Here is a 14,797-nt window from a genome sequence, read left to right on the forward strand (position 1 = left end):
AGCATACACACAATTGTGTGTATGAGCATACACACAATTGTGGACTGTTCAAGAGTTGGTCTATGGGAGTTTGTGGTTGTGCTACTGTGTCACACTGTGGCTAGGAACAATTTTGTAGCAAACAGAGTACAGGGTCAGCTAGCTGTGTTTGTGAGCCTAATGCCAATATGCAATGATCTTTAAATAATAGTGACCGTGTATGCAGGAGTCTTTGTGAATATGTGTGCAAGGGCCCAGGATTGTGCTTGTGTGTGTAGGTGTCTGATTGCATTTGTTGAATGTGCAACACTGTGTTGAGAGCATGCAAGGTTGTGAAGAATTGCACACAACTTAGAAATGCACCATTAGGTGTGCGCGTGCATGCAGATGAGGGCTGTGAGCATAAGGCTTGCAAGATGTCCACACAAAGGGTAAGGTGAAGGTATCTAATAGTTTCTCAATATATAAACTCCTTGTTTTTCTCCAACGGAGAAACACTTACCTGTTCAGACAGTGTTTTCCAATCTAAGAAGACAACGATGGTTTTTATTAGACATGCACTGGGAGTAGGGTGGAGAGAGTTGACGTTTTGAGAGTGGACAAGTCCCCAGAGATCTGGTGAACAGGGACAGGACCCCTGGGGGTACCATGGGGCTGAGCTGAGCTTCTCTCCTTGTTTCTTGGGCCCCTTGACCTTGTAGTGGCTCATGAAGAAGCTCTAATATGCTCACCTCCAGGCTCCAGCTGGCTGTCTCCGACAGTCACAAGCTCTGCCAACCTCAGCTGCATGCCTGGTGTGGAAATGGGCAAGTGGGTGACCACTGAGAGACTCTTCCTGCGGTTCTTTATTTTTCATTTTTTATTTTTTTGAGACGGAGTCTTGCTCTGTTACCCAGGCTGGAGTGCAGTGGCATAATCTCGGCTCACTGCAACCTCTGCCTCCCAGGTTCAAGCGATTCTCCTGCCTCATCCTCCTGAGTAGCTGGGACTACAGGCACATGCCACCATGCCTGGCTAATTTTTTTTTTTTTTTTTTTTTTAGTATTTTTAGTAGAGATGGGGTTTCACCATGTTGGTCAGGATGGTCTCGATCTCCTGACCTCGTGATCCGCCCACCTCGGCCTCCCAAAGTGCTGGGATTACAGGTGTGAGCCACCACACCCGACCCCTGCTGTTCTTGATTAGGAAACACTGCCCTCTTTGTAATCAGCTGCCTAGGGAGCCCACTATTAAAATCCTGAGCCCAGGACCCTCTCCAACTTGAAAAGGATTCCAAGTCCTTGATAACATGAAGTCACTAACTTATCTGTCAAACTTGTGTGCAGGGGGGCGGGGGAAACAGAGGTGAAGTCCATACAGCCCCTGGCCTTAAAGAGCCTGCAAGGGGAGACAAACATGTAAACAGAGAGGGATAACATAGTCAGATAAGGGTTGAGATGGAATAATCGCAGACAGTTAGACATGCAGACAAGGTCTAAGCTGCCTGGGGTGAAAGGAAATACTTCTCAGAGAAGGTGACAGCCAAGATGAGTCAGAGCTACTCATGTAATTCAATTTGGTTCAGCAAACATTTGTTGACTGCCCATGGGTGCTGGACCTGATTCCGGGTGCTGGACCTGATTCCGGGTGCTGGAGATGAAGAGATGAGCCATCCACAGCCCTGTCCTCAGCGGGGCTTCCCATCTGGTTGGGGAGATAGAGGCATGAACAATAGGCTTGGGCCACAGAATAACAACAGCTTACAATAGTTAAAAAGCACTTGTTCTGTGCCAGGCACTGTCTGAGCATTTTGCAAATATTAACTCTTTAACTTCACAAGACCCCCGTGAGGCAGGAATGTTATGAACCACATTCCACAGATGAGGAAACCAGGGTACAGAGACATCAAGTATAACGGGTGCTGGGGTGGATGTGCTTTGCAAGGTGCAGGAAAGTCAAGAAGATGGAAAGGATGGAAGGCTCCATGTGGAGGGTTTAGGAAGCATTATCATGGTGAGACCATAAGCTCGGTTTTGAAGGATGAGTAGGAGTTTTCTAGGTAGGGCAGAAATAACAGCATACTCAAAGGACAGGACTCCTGAAATACACTGAAACACGCAGGGTGCTCGGTAGGCAGCATGGGAGTGCACAGAAGGTACAAAGGGAGTGTCAGGAGAGGAAGCCACAGAGGTGCCCAAAGCCCAGTGAAATGGGGCCTTGAAAGCCAACTAAAGCATCCAGATTTGACCAGGAGGGTAATGGGGAGCCACTGCAGGGTGTCTATCAGGGAAGTGGTCTACATTCATTCCATGAATGTGTATTAATCATCTCTCATATGCCAGGCATTGTCCTGGGATAGGTGGGCAAGACCCACAGGGTCACTGCCCTTCTGGATATTATATTCTAGAGAACAAGACAGGCAATTTACAAACTACATTAAAAATCACTAAGATCATTTCAAAAGTGATGACAACCATAAGAAAACAAAACGGAGCAATGGGATAGTGCCCAGCATGAGGAGTAACATTCAGTGTGGTAGTCAATGAAGGATTCTCTAGGAAGATGACTGAGCCCAGACCTGGAAGGTAAAAAGAAACCATGCAAACAGCAGAGTAAGAGTGTTCCAGGCAGAAAAATGGCAAGGACAAAAGACTTGAGGCGGGACGGAACTCAGTGTGTTTAAAGATCAGAGAGCCCATGACTGCAGCAGAATTGGCCAAGGGAAGGATGGTGGGCATCTTATAGTCTTTTTGGGATGCTAGAACAAAATATCTTAGACTGGGTAATTTCTATGAACAGAAATGTATTGCTTACAGTCCTGGAGGCTGGGAAGTCCAATATCAAGGTGCCAATAGATTTGGTATCTGGTAAGTGCCCACTCTCTGCTTCAAAGATGGTGCCTTGTTGCTGTGTCCTCCCATAGCAGAAGAGCAAAAGTGCTCCATCAAGCCTCTTTTATGGGTTTCCCTGAACCTCAGTTTTTCTCCATCTTGACTTTGTCCTTCCTACTCCCGGAGCCACAGCAAGCAATGCTCTTTTCATTTGTTTACAGAGTGGGGTAGCCACTAAGAGTCCTTTCTAGGAAAGGATTCCATCACTATGAAAATTTTCAAAAAAACTTGAAAACCTTGCAGTGCCTGGATTTTTATTTTTAGGAATTTTTCCTTGGTGAATGTGTGAGCTCATTTTTGTCCTCTCCCAGAGGGATGCGAGAGTCCCTGCCTCCCTCATGAGCTCCCTGTGCCTCCTCCCTTCACCCTAGCTCCTCTCAAGGGACAAGGAGGCACCGTTCCTGGGTGATGTTTCCAAGAATAAAGGAGCTGGACTCTGGAGAGATGAACGTATCAGGTTTCCAGAAAGGGAAGAGCAAGAAAGAGAGTGGGGTAGGGGAGACCACAGGATCTGGGGTGTGTGTGTGTTGACAGGTGTACCATGTGCAGGTGTGTACAGGTGAGTGTGAATATGGACATGGTGTGTCTATGTGGGTAGGTGTGGAAGGGTGAAGACGAAGGCAGGTGGATGGTCCCTGGGTGTTCCTGTCCCCTCCTTGGGTCTCTCTGTCCTCTAGGGGCCTCCCTGTATTCCTCCTTGGCTTTCCTGCCTCCACACTGCCCCCTGCAAGGCTAACTCTGTAGCCTCCCTGACTCCTCTTGGGGTCTCGTTATCCCAGACCCAGATCCTCCTGCCCCATGGAGCATGCCTGTCTCACAGATCTCCTGGAGTCTCCCTGCCCACCTCGGGGTCTCCCCTGCCCTCTTTCCAGGGTCTTTCTGTGTGCTACCTTCCTAATCTCATTTCTTAGGGGTCCCCCTGTCTCCCGAATGCCCCCCATCTCCCAGGTCTCCACAATGGGTGGGTCTCCTGTCCCCTGAGGTCTCTCCTGTCCTCTGGGGCCTCTCAGTTGCCCCAACCTCCCATCAGCAGTCTCCCCATTTCCCCTGGGATCTCCTGGTCCCCAGAGCCCTCCCATCCCCCAGGTCTCCACATTGAGTCTCCCTGCCTTGGGGTCTCCATGGTGGCAGCTACCCTGCTTGACAGCAGCCTCCCCCAGGGGTTACCTGTATGCCGGGCTGGAGTTCGGCGCCGAGTGCTACTGCGGCCACAAGATCCAGGCGACGAACGTGAGCGAGGCAGAGTGCGACATGGAGTGCAAGGGCGAGCGAGGCAGCGTGTGCGGCGGCGCCAACCGCCTGTCTGTCTACCGGCTGCAGCTGGCCCAGGAGTCGGCCCGCAGGTGTACGTGAGTCTGCCCTGCCCCTCTCTGCTACTCCTTCCTTGGCTGCAGCCCTTGCCCACCAGAGTAAAGAGTCCCACATGTCTGCCCTGTACCCTCCCTGGCTACCCATCACTCCAAGGCCACCACCGTCCTGCCCCAGCCTCGCCTCTCCCAGTCCCTCACAGAGCCCTTTGCCCCAGCTCCTTTGAATGGTCCTGCATGCGCTTCTCTCTCCCTCCCACTCTGAGCTGCCTCTGGTTCCAGCTGCATCCCTCATTCTCACCAGTCTTCCTCCCTCTGAAACTGAGTTGGAACCTGAGCCTTGCCTTCCCATCCTGATTTTCTCAGAGCAGATTGTCTCTAATGATGATGATGGTGGTAATGACAATAGCAAACACTTTGTCCTTTTCTCCATGCCTCATGTAGAATAGCACATCTAATCTTCACAATGACCATTGACATAGGTACTATTATTTACTTATTCCCATTTTACAGATGAGGAAACTGAGTCTCAATGTCACAAAGCTTGTAAGCAGCGGAGAATTTAAACCCACTCTGGAGCCCTTGATGCTTTCAAAGAGAGAATCCATCCTGGGTTGTTCAAGCTTCTGGTTTGAGTCTTGTTGGAAAATCTCTCCGATGTCCAAACCAACAGGAGGGAGTGAATAAGAGGACAGGAGCTGGCTCCTTGTCTGAGGGCACTGTCCCATCATTGTCCCCTCCTGGGGACTGGGGAGGAATGTTTAATAGCAGCTAATAACTAGTTATCAATAATCTGCTGTATGTCAGGCACTGTCCTAAGCCAATTACATGCCTGATTTCATTTACCTTCCCTACAGCCTTTTCAGGTAATTACTGTTGTTAATTATCCCCAACCAGTCCAAGGTCACATAGCATAATTCCAGATGACCTTAAGACTTATGAGAAGAGTTAATGTGTTTGATAAAAGATGGGGGGGTGCTGACCTTTCTGGGGGTTACCCCTCCCACGCAGTCCAAAGACAGAAGCAGAAATCCACAGCTGCTTCTCTAGCCCTCTGGCCAGTGCTTCCGAGATTTGCATGTGTCTGAGAGTTCCCCTGGGAGATCTTTTTAAAATGCAGATTCCAATTCAGCAGGTCCAGCAAGATGCTGCATTTCTAAAGAGCTCCCAGGTGATGCCAGGATGCTGGTCCACAAACCACATTTTGAGCCTCTGTGGATCTCGTCCAGAATGTAGCCCTGCCCACCCGGGTGGCTTTAGCAGAAAGTTAACAGCTAATCTGTTTGCAGAGAAGGGCCTCTTCCATGTGAATTTCATTGTTTATAGAAACTCATTGTTTGTTTGCTTGAAAATGTGTTCAGTGTTTCAAATCCCAAATATATATGTACATATATATTTTGTTTGTTTGTTTGTTTTTGAGACGGAGTCTCACACTGTCGCCCAGGCTGGAGTGCAGTGGTGTGATCTTGGCTCACTGCAGCCCCTGCATCCCAGGTTCAAGCAATTCTCCTGCCTCAGCCTCCCAAGTAGCTGGGATTACAGTTTCCCACCACCACGCCTGGCTAATTTTTTTTTCTTTTCTTTTTTTTTTTTTTTTTGTATTTTTAGTAGAGACAGGGTTTCACTATGTTGGCCAGGCTGGTCTCGAACTCCTGACTTTACGATCCACCCATCTCAGGCTCCCAAAGTGCTGGAATTACAGGCATAAGCCACCATGCTCAGCCTCAAATCCCTTATTTTTGAAGCTCCATTCAAGCTTTGCTGTGCAATAGGGTCGAGTATGCGGTCAATTTGCAAACTGGCTGTTTTTTCCAAATGAACTACAACTTCCACCTCCCCATAGTCATCTCAGTTCAGGTATGAAGGCCTAGGAGGGCAGAGGGCAGAGGACCGAGGTAGCACATGAAATCCAGGCCAGAGAATGTTCATAGAGTGGCTTTCTGGTTTGGCTGCTAATATTACGAGTTTTTAACTTAGTGGCAGATTTATCACCTCTACAGCTGATCGCCTTTATGTCAATATTTATGTTATTTTGATAGCAACATTTGGACCATCTGAAGAGATGACCTTAAAGTCAGGGATATTTAGAGGGAAAGCTGCTGCCAGTAACACATCCTAGTGGATGAAGCTGAGATAGATAACAAGAACTGGATTGTGTATGTCATTAGCCAGACACTAGCCAGACCTCCTTTTGGTTAATGTTCAGGTTGGCTGAATAACCTGGACACACTCTCAATATCTCTTTCTCTCTTTCTCTGTCCCCTCTCTCCTTCTCCCCACCTCTCTCTTCCTCTTTCTCTCCCTCACCTTCCTCCCTCTCTCGTCCTCCCTCTCTCCACCCCCGTTTCTTTCTCTCTCTCTCTCTCTCTGTCTCTCACACACACACACACACACACATTCAGATACACACACACACACACATACTGCTGTGATCACCTTGTATTACATAATAACACTTTCACTGACCATGGGTCAGCTGGGGGGCTGCTGGCAGGAATGCTTCTGCACCCCTCACTTGCCCCTTCTGTGTGGCACAATTATTTGGGTGGTGCTTTGTACCATCTGAGAATAGCATTTTTGTATTATGTCCAAGAGGAAGAAACACACTTATTTCTACTGAGAGTGGAGTCCTGGATTCTCTAAAGTTCATCACTGTTGTTCTGAATCATCACCTTATAAGGTTTGAAGCTTGAGCACCTTCAGCTGGAGACCCTAAAAGAAAATCTAAGCCTTATTAATCCCGAGGCTACCAAGACTGAGACTTAGAAGGAAGGCAGCTTGGACAAGGAGAGAGATGGTTGACAATGTTTCAAATCCAGTTGGCAACATGGTATACAAAGAGAGTGCAGGAACCATTCATTGAACCAAAACACTTGATGAGCTCTTCTGTGGATGAGATATGGAGAAGCTCAGTGGTCAGTAAAGCACAATGCCTGACCTCAAGGAGCTTTCCATCTCATAGGGCAACAGACCTGATACTAATAAAATTGGTTCAACCGTGAGTTAGAAGGATAATTTTGTGCAGATCCAATACAAGTAGGATTGGTTGAACCAGAGACCCAGGGGGCTGCAGGGGCTCTCTCTTCAAGAGCCAAGGGAGCAATTTTTGAGCTGAATCGCATTCTAAGAGGATTCCAGGTGAAGGGGACAGCCATGGGTTCTAATTCATGATCAAAAGTCCAGAGTCAGCAAAGGTCACGTGTTGAATGCTATGTTGGAAGCACCTTTCTCACTGATGTCTGCATTTTACATTGGAGAAACTATGGCTCAGAGAATAGGAATGGCTAAATTGAACAGCACTGGGGGAGGCTCCATAAAGGAGGGGGCAGCTCGATAAAGGAGGGGACATTTGATGAGAGGCTTGAAAGGTTGTTTCCTGGCGGAGAAGAGGAGGATACCCAGACTCAAGACAAATCACCAAGCAGTGGGAGAGGAATTAGGCAAATAAAAGAGAGCACAAAAGCCTGGTGCCTATTGCAGGAAATGACTGGCAGGCATGGGTTTTCTAAGGCTACTGTGCCTCTTAGGGACTGAGCATAGGCTGGAACCCAGGTCCATGAATCCCAGTTAGGGTACCCACTTGCCACAGTGTTGCAGACACCCTGACCCTGGAATTTGGTTCAGAACACCATCTTCTCTCTTTTCGGGGAACTCCTTGGCTCCAGCTCATCTCCTCCCTTCCCTGACCCCTGATCCCTCCTTTCACCTTGTTTCCAGACTCTAGGCAATGTGAAATCTGCAATGTCTTTGCTCTGACTCAGTGGCATCTTCGATTTCCTAGGATTATGCCTAGGATTTGCTTTGTACACAAATAAGTCAGAAAGGGATGCCTTCCAAGTCACTGGCACACAACTCTGGCATGTATTACATCAGGCAAGAGAAATGAGTGAGTGCTCCAGCAAACAGCTATGGCAGAAACCAGATTTCATTTGTAGAGTCATTAGTTGGTATTAACACTGTGTCCTAATTGTGTTTTCCTAAGCAGTGGCACAGAACTCTTAATGACTGCAGAGATCTAAAGGAAGCTTATTATCTCCCAAACACCATTCTGGTGGGGCATCTGCCTCACACAGGATGCCAGCCTAGGTGTTTCTGAGGTGAGGTGATGGAATGCTCCCATAATAGTGAGAGCATTAAAAGGTTAGCAGAGCAAATGTCTGCAGGCACCCTGCTATTCTGCCTTGACACTGACTCTCGGGCACGTGGACTCTTTGCCCTTGTTACAAAAGAACCGAGAAATGGACTTCTTTCTTGGTGAGATTACATTTTTCACAGCAGTTTGCTAAATGTGTCAGCAAGTGTAGCTCTCCTCCCAGGGGTAGAGACCTGCTGGTGATTTGAGAACATTATGGCTTTATGGGATGTTGCAAGAAATTTCATTTGCCTGAAAGAGTCTTGCAAGATTTGGGTTGCAAAGTTCATCAGAACGAGGCTCCTGAGTCCCAAGGATGGCTGTCCATGGTGCTGACCACCCTTTAGCACTGCCTAAAACCCCAATGATGGCAAACCAGCCTCTCCCAGGGATCTGCACTTTTTTCCTTTTGTTTTTTCCTTCCTAGTTTAGTGGAGACATTATGAAGCTTACACTATCACTGAAAAAATAGGTACCTTATTTATGGTTCACAATTTACATGGTGGATTTTGTGTACTGTTCTTAATTCTGGCAATTTTTTGTCTCCCAGAGTTAGAAGGAGAATTTTGTGCACTGCTTTGCTTTATTTTCACTGATCCTCCATTCCAACTACTTCTGCTGAGAGGAACCCTCAGATGATTAGGGAACAGTCACATTTGCTGGAATGGACCACGTCTAACTCCTTCTTTGCTAGGCCTGGAGGCTTCTTCTACTTCCCTTTGCTGTAGGTCTGGGAGCCCAGAATTTCATAATTCATATGGGACCCCATGAACTCTTCTCTGTAGGGCCAAGGGAATAAGAGAAAATATTTCTTCTTCTGCATCATGATGGGAGATAATTGGTTTGCTCTTCTCCCCTAAGCAAAATCTAGGTCATTGGACAGGAAAATATTGGGAGCAATGCAGGTTTTGGAATCAGGCATAGTGTTTCTATCCCAATTCTCTCATTTGATGGCTGTATTGACTTTGGTCAAGCCACTCGTTCTTTCTAGGTGTCAGGTGCTTCATCTATAAAATGAAGACAATACCAATCTTTCACAATTTCTGTGGCCACCAAGTGAGGAAAAGACTAGAAAGCACCTAGCACAGTGCCTGTTACAGAGTAGCTTCTTCCTAATGGAAACTCCCCAGTTCACTCCGAGAAGCACCCAATTCAAGCGATTTGAATTTCCAGCAGCCCACAGGAGCCTTTGGTAACGTCTAAAAATAGCTGGCTTGAATTCTCTTTGGACAGTTAGGCTCTTTGTGTAATTCAATCTCTCTCTGATTATAGGTAGCTAGGTAGCCATTAACAGCTTCCAGCTCACTGCCTTTCCTCCTCACCACATCTTTAATGCAGTGGAGCTTGGCCTAATTACCCAGGGGGTGGTGGCTTCTTTCAAACCAAGGAGAACTCTTCCACAGCTGCCTCCAAGCTGATGCCAGGTGACATTTATCTCATTTTTGTGAAGCTCCAGAACAAAGAGATGATAGGACTTCAGAGACACTTGCAGCTGGTTCCGGGCTGTTCTTCGTCTGCCCCCAGCAAAGGGAGTTGTTGAACAGTTGCTCTGCTTGCTTCTTGCTAGTAAAAAGCCCAAGCTGCTGAGGTCATGTACCATCCCAGCTAGCCTGGCAATGCAGAGCTGACATTGTCAGAATGTGGGGCATGGGCTTTTGCAATCCTTGGACTCCCACTGTGGGGCCTGAGAGGATTTCTGGAAAATTCAGGTAGCTGGCATGGGGGTCTCTGGAGCGCAACTTGTTAAAATTGGGCATACCTTCTTCAGGATAGTAAAGAGATGGGAAACTAGGATGTGATGTCAAACAAGATTGGGGTCAAATCCCAGCTCTGCTCCCTACCAGCTGTGTGACCTGGAAAAGTAATTGAATCTCTGCCTATAAAACAGGATAATAATATTTTTCACCTCATAGGTTGTTGTGAGGATTAACTGAGTTATAATGTACACAACATACCTAGCACTAATGACATAGAGTAAACAGCTGTTGTTATTATTGCCATCATTGGCAATTATTTAGAAAGGTTGATTATTAGGAAGATGCCATCCAGGGCTACTGCTGTTGTCATTCATGACTCCAGGGAGTACCATTCACAGAGACTATGAGCTGTGAAAAGCAATGGCCCTGAAATCTGTGGATTTTCCTTGTGATTGAAAGTGCTCAAAGATCCAAGATGTTTTAAGTTGGGTTCTCCCAAAACAGGGATGTGAACCTTGGCTACCTGGAAAGTGTTGCCAAGATGCACCCATAGGGGACTAGAAAGGTAAGATGGAGAAGAAAGCTAATACAGGGTCCCTGACAAAGCAGGTCTCTAGTGAGGACAACGGAAGCTTAACCCCACTGGAGAGCTCTGGGGGATGGTATTGAACAAACTTCAGACATGTTTCACCTGAGGAACAGAAAGCTGCTGTATTTATTTTTCTCCAACTCTCATCCACCATTGGCTGAGGGTGGCTCCTGGGGAGATTAACTCCCTGGCAGGCCCAGCCTGTCCCTCACAGGCCCTAAGGCAGAGTCATGGTCACTATCAGCCTATAATGGAATGGCAAATGCCAACAGCAGGCATGTTAATGGACCACTGACAGCAAACAGTGCATGGGTTCTAGCCACCCTCCACATATTATGGGCAAGCGATGGAGAAAGGAATAAGAAATGGCATGGTTTGAGTACTTACGTCTCAGACACTGTTGTAAATGCCATCGCATAGACTTTCACCCCAACTGTGCAGGGTGGATACTACAATCCTCATATACAGATGAGAAAAACTGAGGCTCAGCAAAGTGAAGACACCTGCCCAATGGCACACAGCTCAATAAGCAGCTGACCCAGGTCTGTCTGACTTAGAGCCAAGGCCCTTACCTCGGGACACCAGAGCCTTTTGCAAACAAGAAAGCATCTTTTCACTGCTATGGAAATCCAGAATTCTTTATACCACAGGAGAGTGTCAGGGAAGCCAAGGGATTCCCTTGCCACTTCCCTTTCATTTTCAGACATAAGAGATGAAAGAGTCTCTCACCCACTGAAGGGGAGGGCCAGGTGACCCATATTACAGATGGAGGAAATGAGGGAAGTGGGGAGAGTAAATGTCTTGGCAACCATGTGTATTCTGTGTCCAGATCACCAAGACTGGAGAGCCACCTGCAGAGGGAGATGGCCTCCAGAGAGCTCCCCAGGTCCCAGGTGTCAAGCTAAACTAATCCCTTCCTGACTTGGAAAGCTCTCCAGACCTTCTGCTGGACATCAGGAAGCCCTCTGTGACTTCACGCAGTTTCCTCACAAAGTAAAATAGGCCAGACTTCAGGAATGCCTTCCACCCAGGAGATTAACTGCTCCTGGAACTGACTTCCCAAACTGTTATCCCCTCACCGCACCCCCAGAACACATCTTGCCCAAAGAGGTGCGCAGTAGTAGTTTCTAATCCATCTCGGGCCCTTTAAGTCCTCTAAAAATTTCACCTTATTTGGTATTCAGAGCATTCAGTTTAGCCCTCCTCTCTAAGCTGGGAGAGTCAGGGACTCATTAGCAGGTGTTTAAATGTCAAAGGGAGGCCAGTCTCTGCAGAGCTGGATCTACAAAGACTTCCTTCCTCTTCCTATTCTGGCCTCCTAATATCTAGGCAGGCTGGAAGAAATCACATGGAGAAATGCCAGCCTAGGGATTCCACATGGCTCTCCCCCTCTTCTCAGTCAAAGGACAGCAGGTAAGGAGACAGACCTTTGACTGCCCCCTCTCTAGTACCTGTAGCTCACAAAGTTTATCCATGTCCATCTCTGAATGATTCACCCAATATTTATGCACCCATTTTAGAGATGAGAACATTGAGGCTCTGAAATGAGAGGAAACTTGCCCATGGTCAAAGACAAGGAAGGGCAGAGGTGCCATGTGAAGGAGAGTTCCCCGTTTTACAGCTGAAGATGCTGAGTTCCAGAGAGGAGAAACAGAGTCAGGATGAGAATTCATGTTTCCTAATCACTAAGTCTTCTGCTCCTCAGCCAGGATGGCTCACCCTGAGCCTGTCAGTCCAGGGAAATGCTATGGCTCTCTGGTGTGGTGCCAGGATGGAAGGCCTCTCCTGGGGCTCTGGGTCAGGGTGGGTCCCCTGAAGCTCATCTGGAGATGCATGTTAATATGACCCATCAGCGGACTGAGCCCAAAAGATGGGTGCCCAACTTAGGGACAGGGGAGAGGGCAGTGCGCTTGGCCAAGGAAGCCTAGAGGAAGATGCATGTGTGCCACCCACAGGCCCTGAGTGATGCTCCAGTGCCTTTGATTATTTGGGGTCATGCTCTTAGAGGATACAAGGGTGACTCCTGAGGGCGAAGGACCCCAAAGACCACCCTGGGCTTGCTTCAGCTTTCACATGCCCACAGTCAGACATGCATACTCCCATATAGAGATGACTTGTATATGAGATCCACTGTGATGCAAACAACTGGGACAGACACCAGCAGTGTCCCTGGCTGTGGGCACCAGGTGCAAGGGTCCCCAGTGCTCTTGGCATCCTGGGAAAAGACTCTATCTGGGCTGCACTCCATCAGAGGAATCTACCCATCCAGTTACTCTCTCTTCTTAAGGTGCATTTCCCCTTGCACTGGGAAATAAGTATTTTCATCTGAACCTAGGTGCCAGCCGTTGGGATGATTGGGAAATGTCAAACCCCTGGTGGCATTGAACCGGGCTCATGAGGGACTGGCTGAAGCCCAGCCTCATCCTCTACTAGGAGAAGAGGAGCCCTCTTCTCAGCCAGCTGGTTGCCAGGCAACCCAGAGAGAGCCCCTGGGGTTGTTGTCTCCACGTGCACAAACACCTTATGGTAAGACTCGCCCTCCTAGAGGTTGATTTGATGCACAACCACACAAGTTATCTACAGAAGCGCACAGTCAAATGCACAGGGCCAGAGACTCCTATGTTCCCCCATAGACCCACGATGTGCAGATGAGCATGGTCTACAGGGTCACATTTGCATTCTCAGAGGTCAGCATCCACATGCCCAGACAGGTGGATCTGCACTCACACTGGCATGAGCATAGTCACACATACACATGGGATGCACACATCATCACTCACACCCTTTCATACACAGATGAGCACTGTGTGCACAGCAACAGACACACATTCAGTGTCACATCCCACTGCTCAAACAATCTCAGTGCAGCCAGACCCACAAGTGCCCTCACACAGTCTCTCCTGCCCCCATTAATGCACAGACACACACACACATGCACACACATGTGCAAACACCACTCACTTCTTCAGACACGACTGTGTCTTCCCAACACACTGCTTTGGGGGCCTCAGACCCCACCAGGGTAGTGGAACAGGACTCAAGAAAGGACCCACATTAGAGGATAAGAGTTGGTGGGCTTGGGATCCCTACAAGGGTACCCAGGACTGCCCCAGCCCTAAAGGGGCCTCTGTTGGCTCCAACCCCCAAAATACTGTCTTTAGCAACTCTCCAAGCTCTAGCTTACGACCTGGGAGGTCCCTCAAATAGGATTCTGGTGGGGAAGAGGGAGGTTAACAATTTGAAGTTGGTTCTAGAGACCCGGGGTCAAGCGACCTCAGAGTGACAGCCCTGACTTTCTGAATGATTTGTGGTGAAAAGCAGAGTGGACATGAAGGGTGGGAGAGAGAAAATCAATGTCCCACTGTTGTGAAATGCTAAAGCCAGGGGTGGCTTTTTAAAAAGGGACAGCCCAGGAGAGTACAGACTTGAAGTTCAGACATTCCCAGGTTGAAATCCAGACACTGCCACTTGTCAGCTGTATGGCCTTGGGCAAGTCACTTCCCCTCTGCACCTGTTTTCTCTTCTTTATAATGGAGAGAATGAGATCTTCCTGCTAAGGTTTAGGAAGGTTCCACCGGATAAGATATATCAAGCATTTACACAATGCCTGGCACTTGATAAATATCAAAGATGTAAGTCTGACTCTTACAAGCTGGGTGACTCACATCAAGCAGTTTCAGTCCTCTGAGCCTTGAGTTTCCTCATCTGTGAAAATGGGGAGCCCCAAATGACCAGAGTGAATGGGAGAGTTCAATGAGACACATGTGTGAACAACTCAGCCTACTTCCCATCACATACCATACAATCAGTACATGGTAGCAATAACAATCACAAAAATATTATGATTTTCTTAAAGACAAGGTCCCACTCTGTCAACCAGGCTGGAGTGCAGTGGCATGATCATGGCTCATTGCAGCCTCAACTGCCTGGGCTCAAGCAATTCTTCCATATCAGCCTCCTGAGTAGCTGGGACTACAGGCATGCACCACCACCCATAGCTAATTAAAAAAAAAAAATTATTTGTAGAGATAGGGTCTTGCTATGTTGCTCAGGCTGATCTCAAATTCCTGGGCTCAGGGGATCCTCCTGTCTTTGCCTCCTAAAGTGTTGGGATTACAGGTATGAGTCACTGCACTGGGCTAATATTATATTAATATAAGCATCTATTCATAATAGTATTATTATTATTGGAAGAAGCACAGGCTTTGGAGACAGGGAAACCT

At 47.9% G+C, this 14,797-nt stretch overlaps 1 protein-coding gene across 9 annotated transcripts in view; it reads left to right on the top strand.

Moving 5' to 3' along the window:
* Positions 1 to 14,797, top strand: part of WSCD2 (WSC domain containing 2) — a 125,669-nt gene that overhangs the window by 77,226 nt on the left and 33,646 nt on the right. For 6 of the 9 annotated variants that reach the window (XM_077954857.1, XM_077954855.1, XM_015152684.3 and 3 more), the window contains one exon: positions 4,010 to 4,194. The exons of the other annotated variants lie outside the window; for them this stretch is intronic. In XM_077954857.1, the coding sequence (XP_077810983.1) occupies positions 4,010 to 4,194 (185 nt within the window). The remainder of the gene's footprint in view (positions 1 to 4,009; positions 4,195 to 14,797) is intronic. 9 annotated transcript variants of the gene reach the window in all.

This window comes from Macaca mulatta, chromosome 11 (genome assembly GCF_049350105.2).
Source record: "Macaca mulatta isolate MMU2019108-1 chromosome 11, T2T-MMU8v2.0, whole genome shotgun sequence".
NCBI lineage: Eukaryota > Metazoa > Chordata > Mammalia > Primates > Cercopithecidae > Macaca > Macaca mulatta.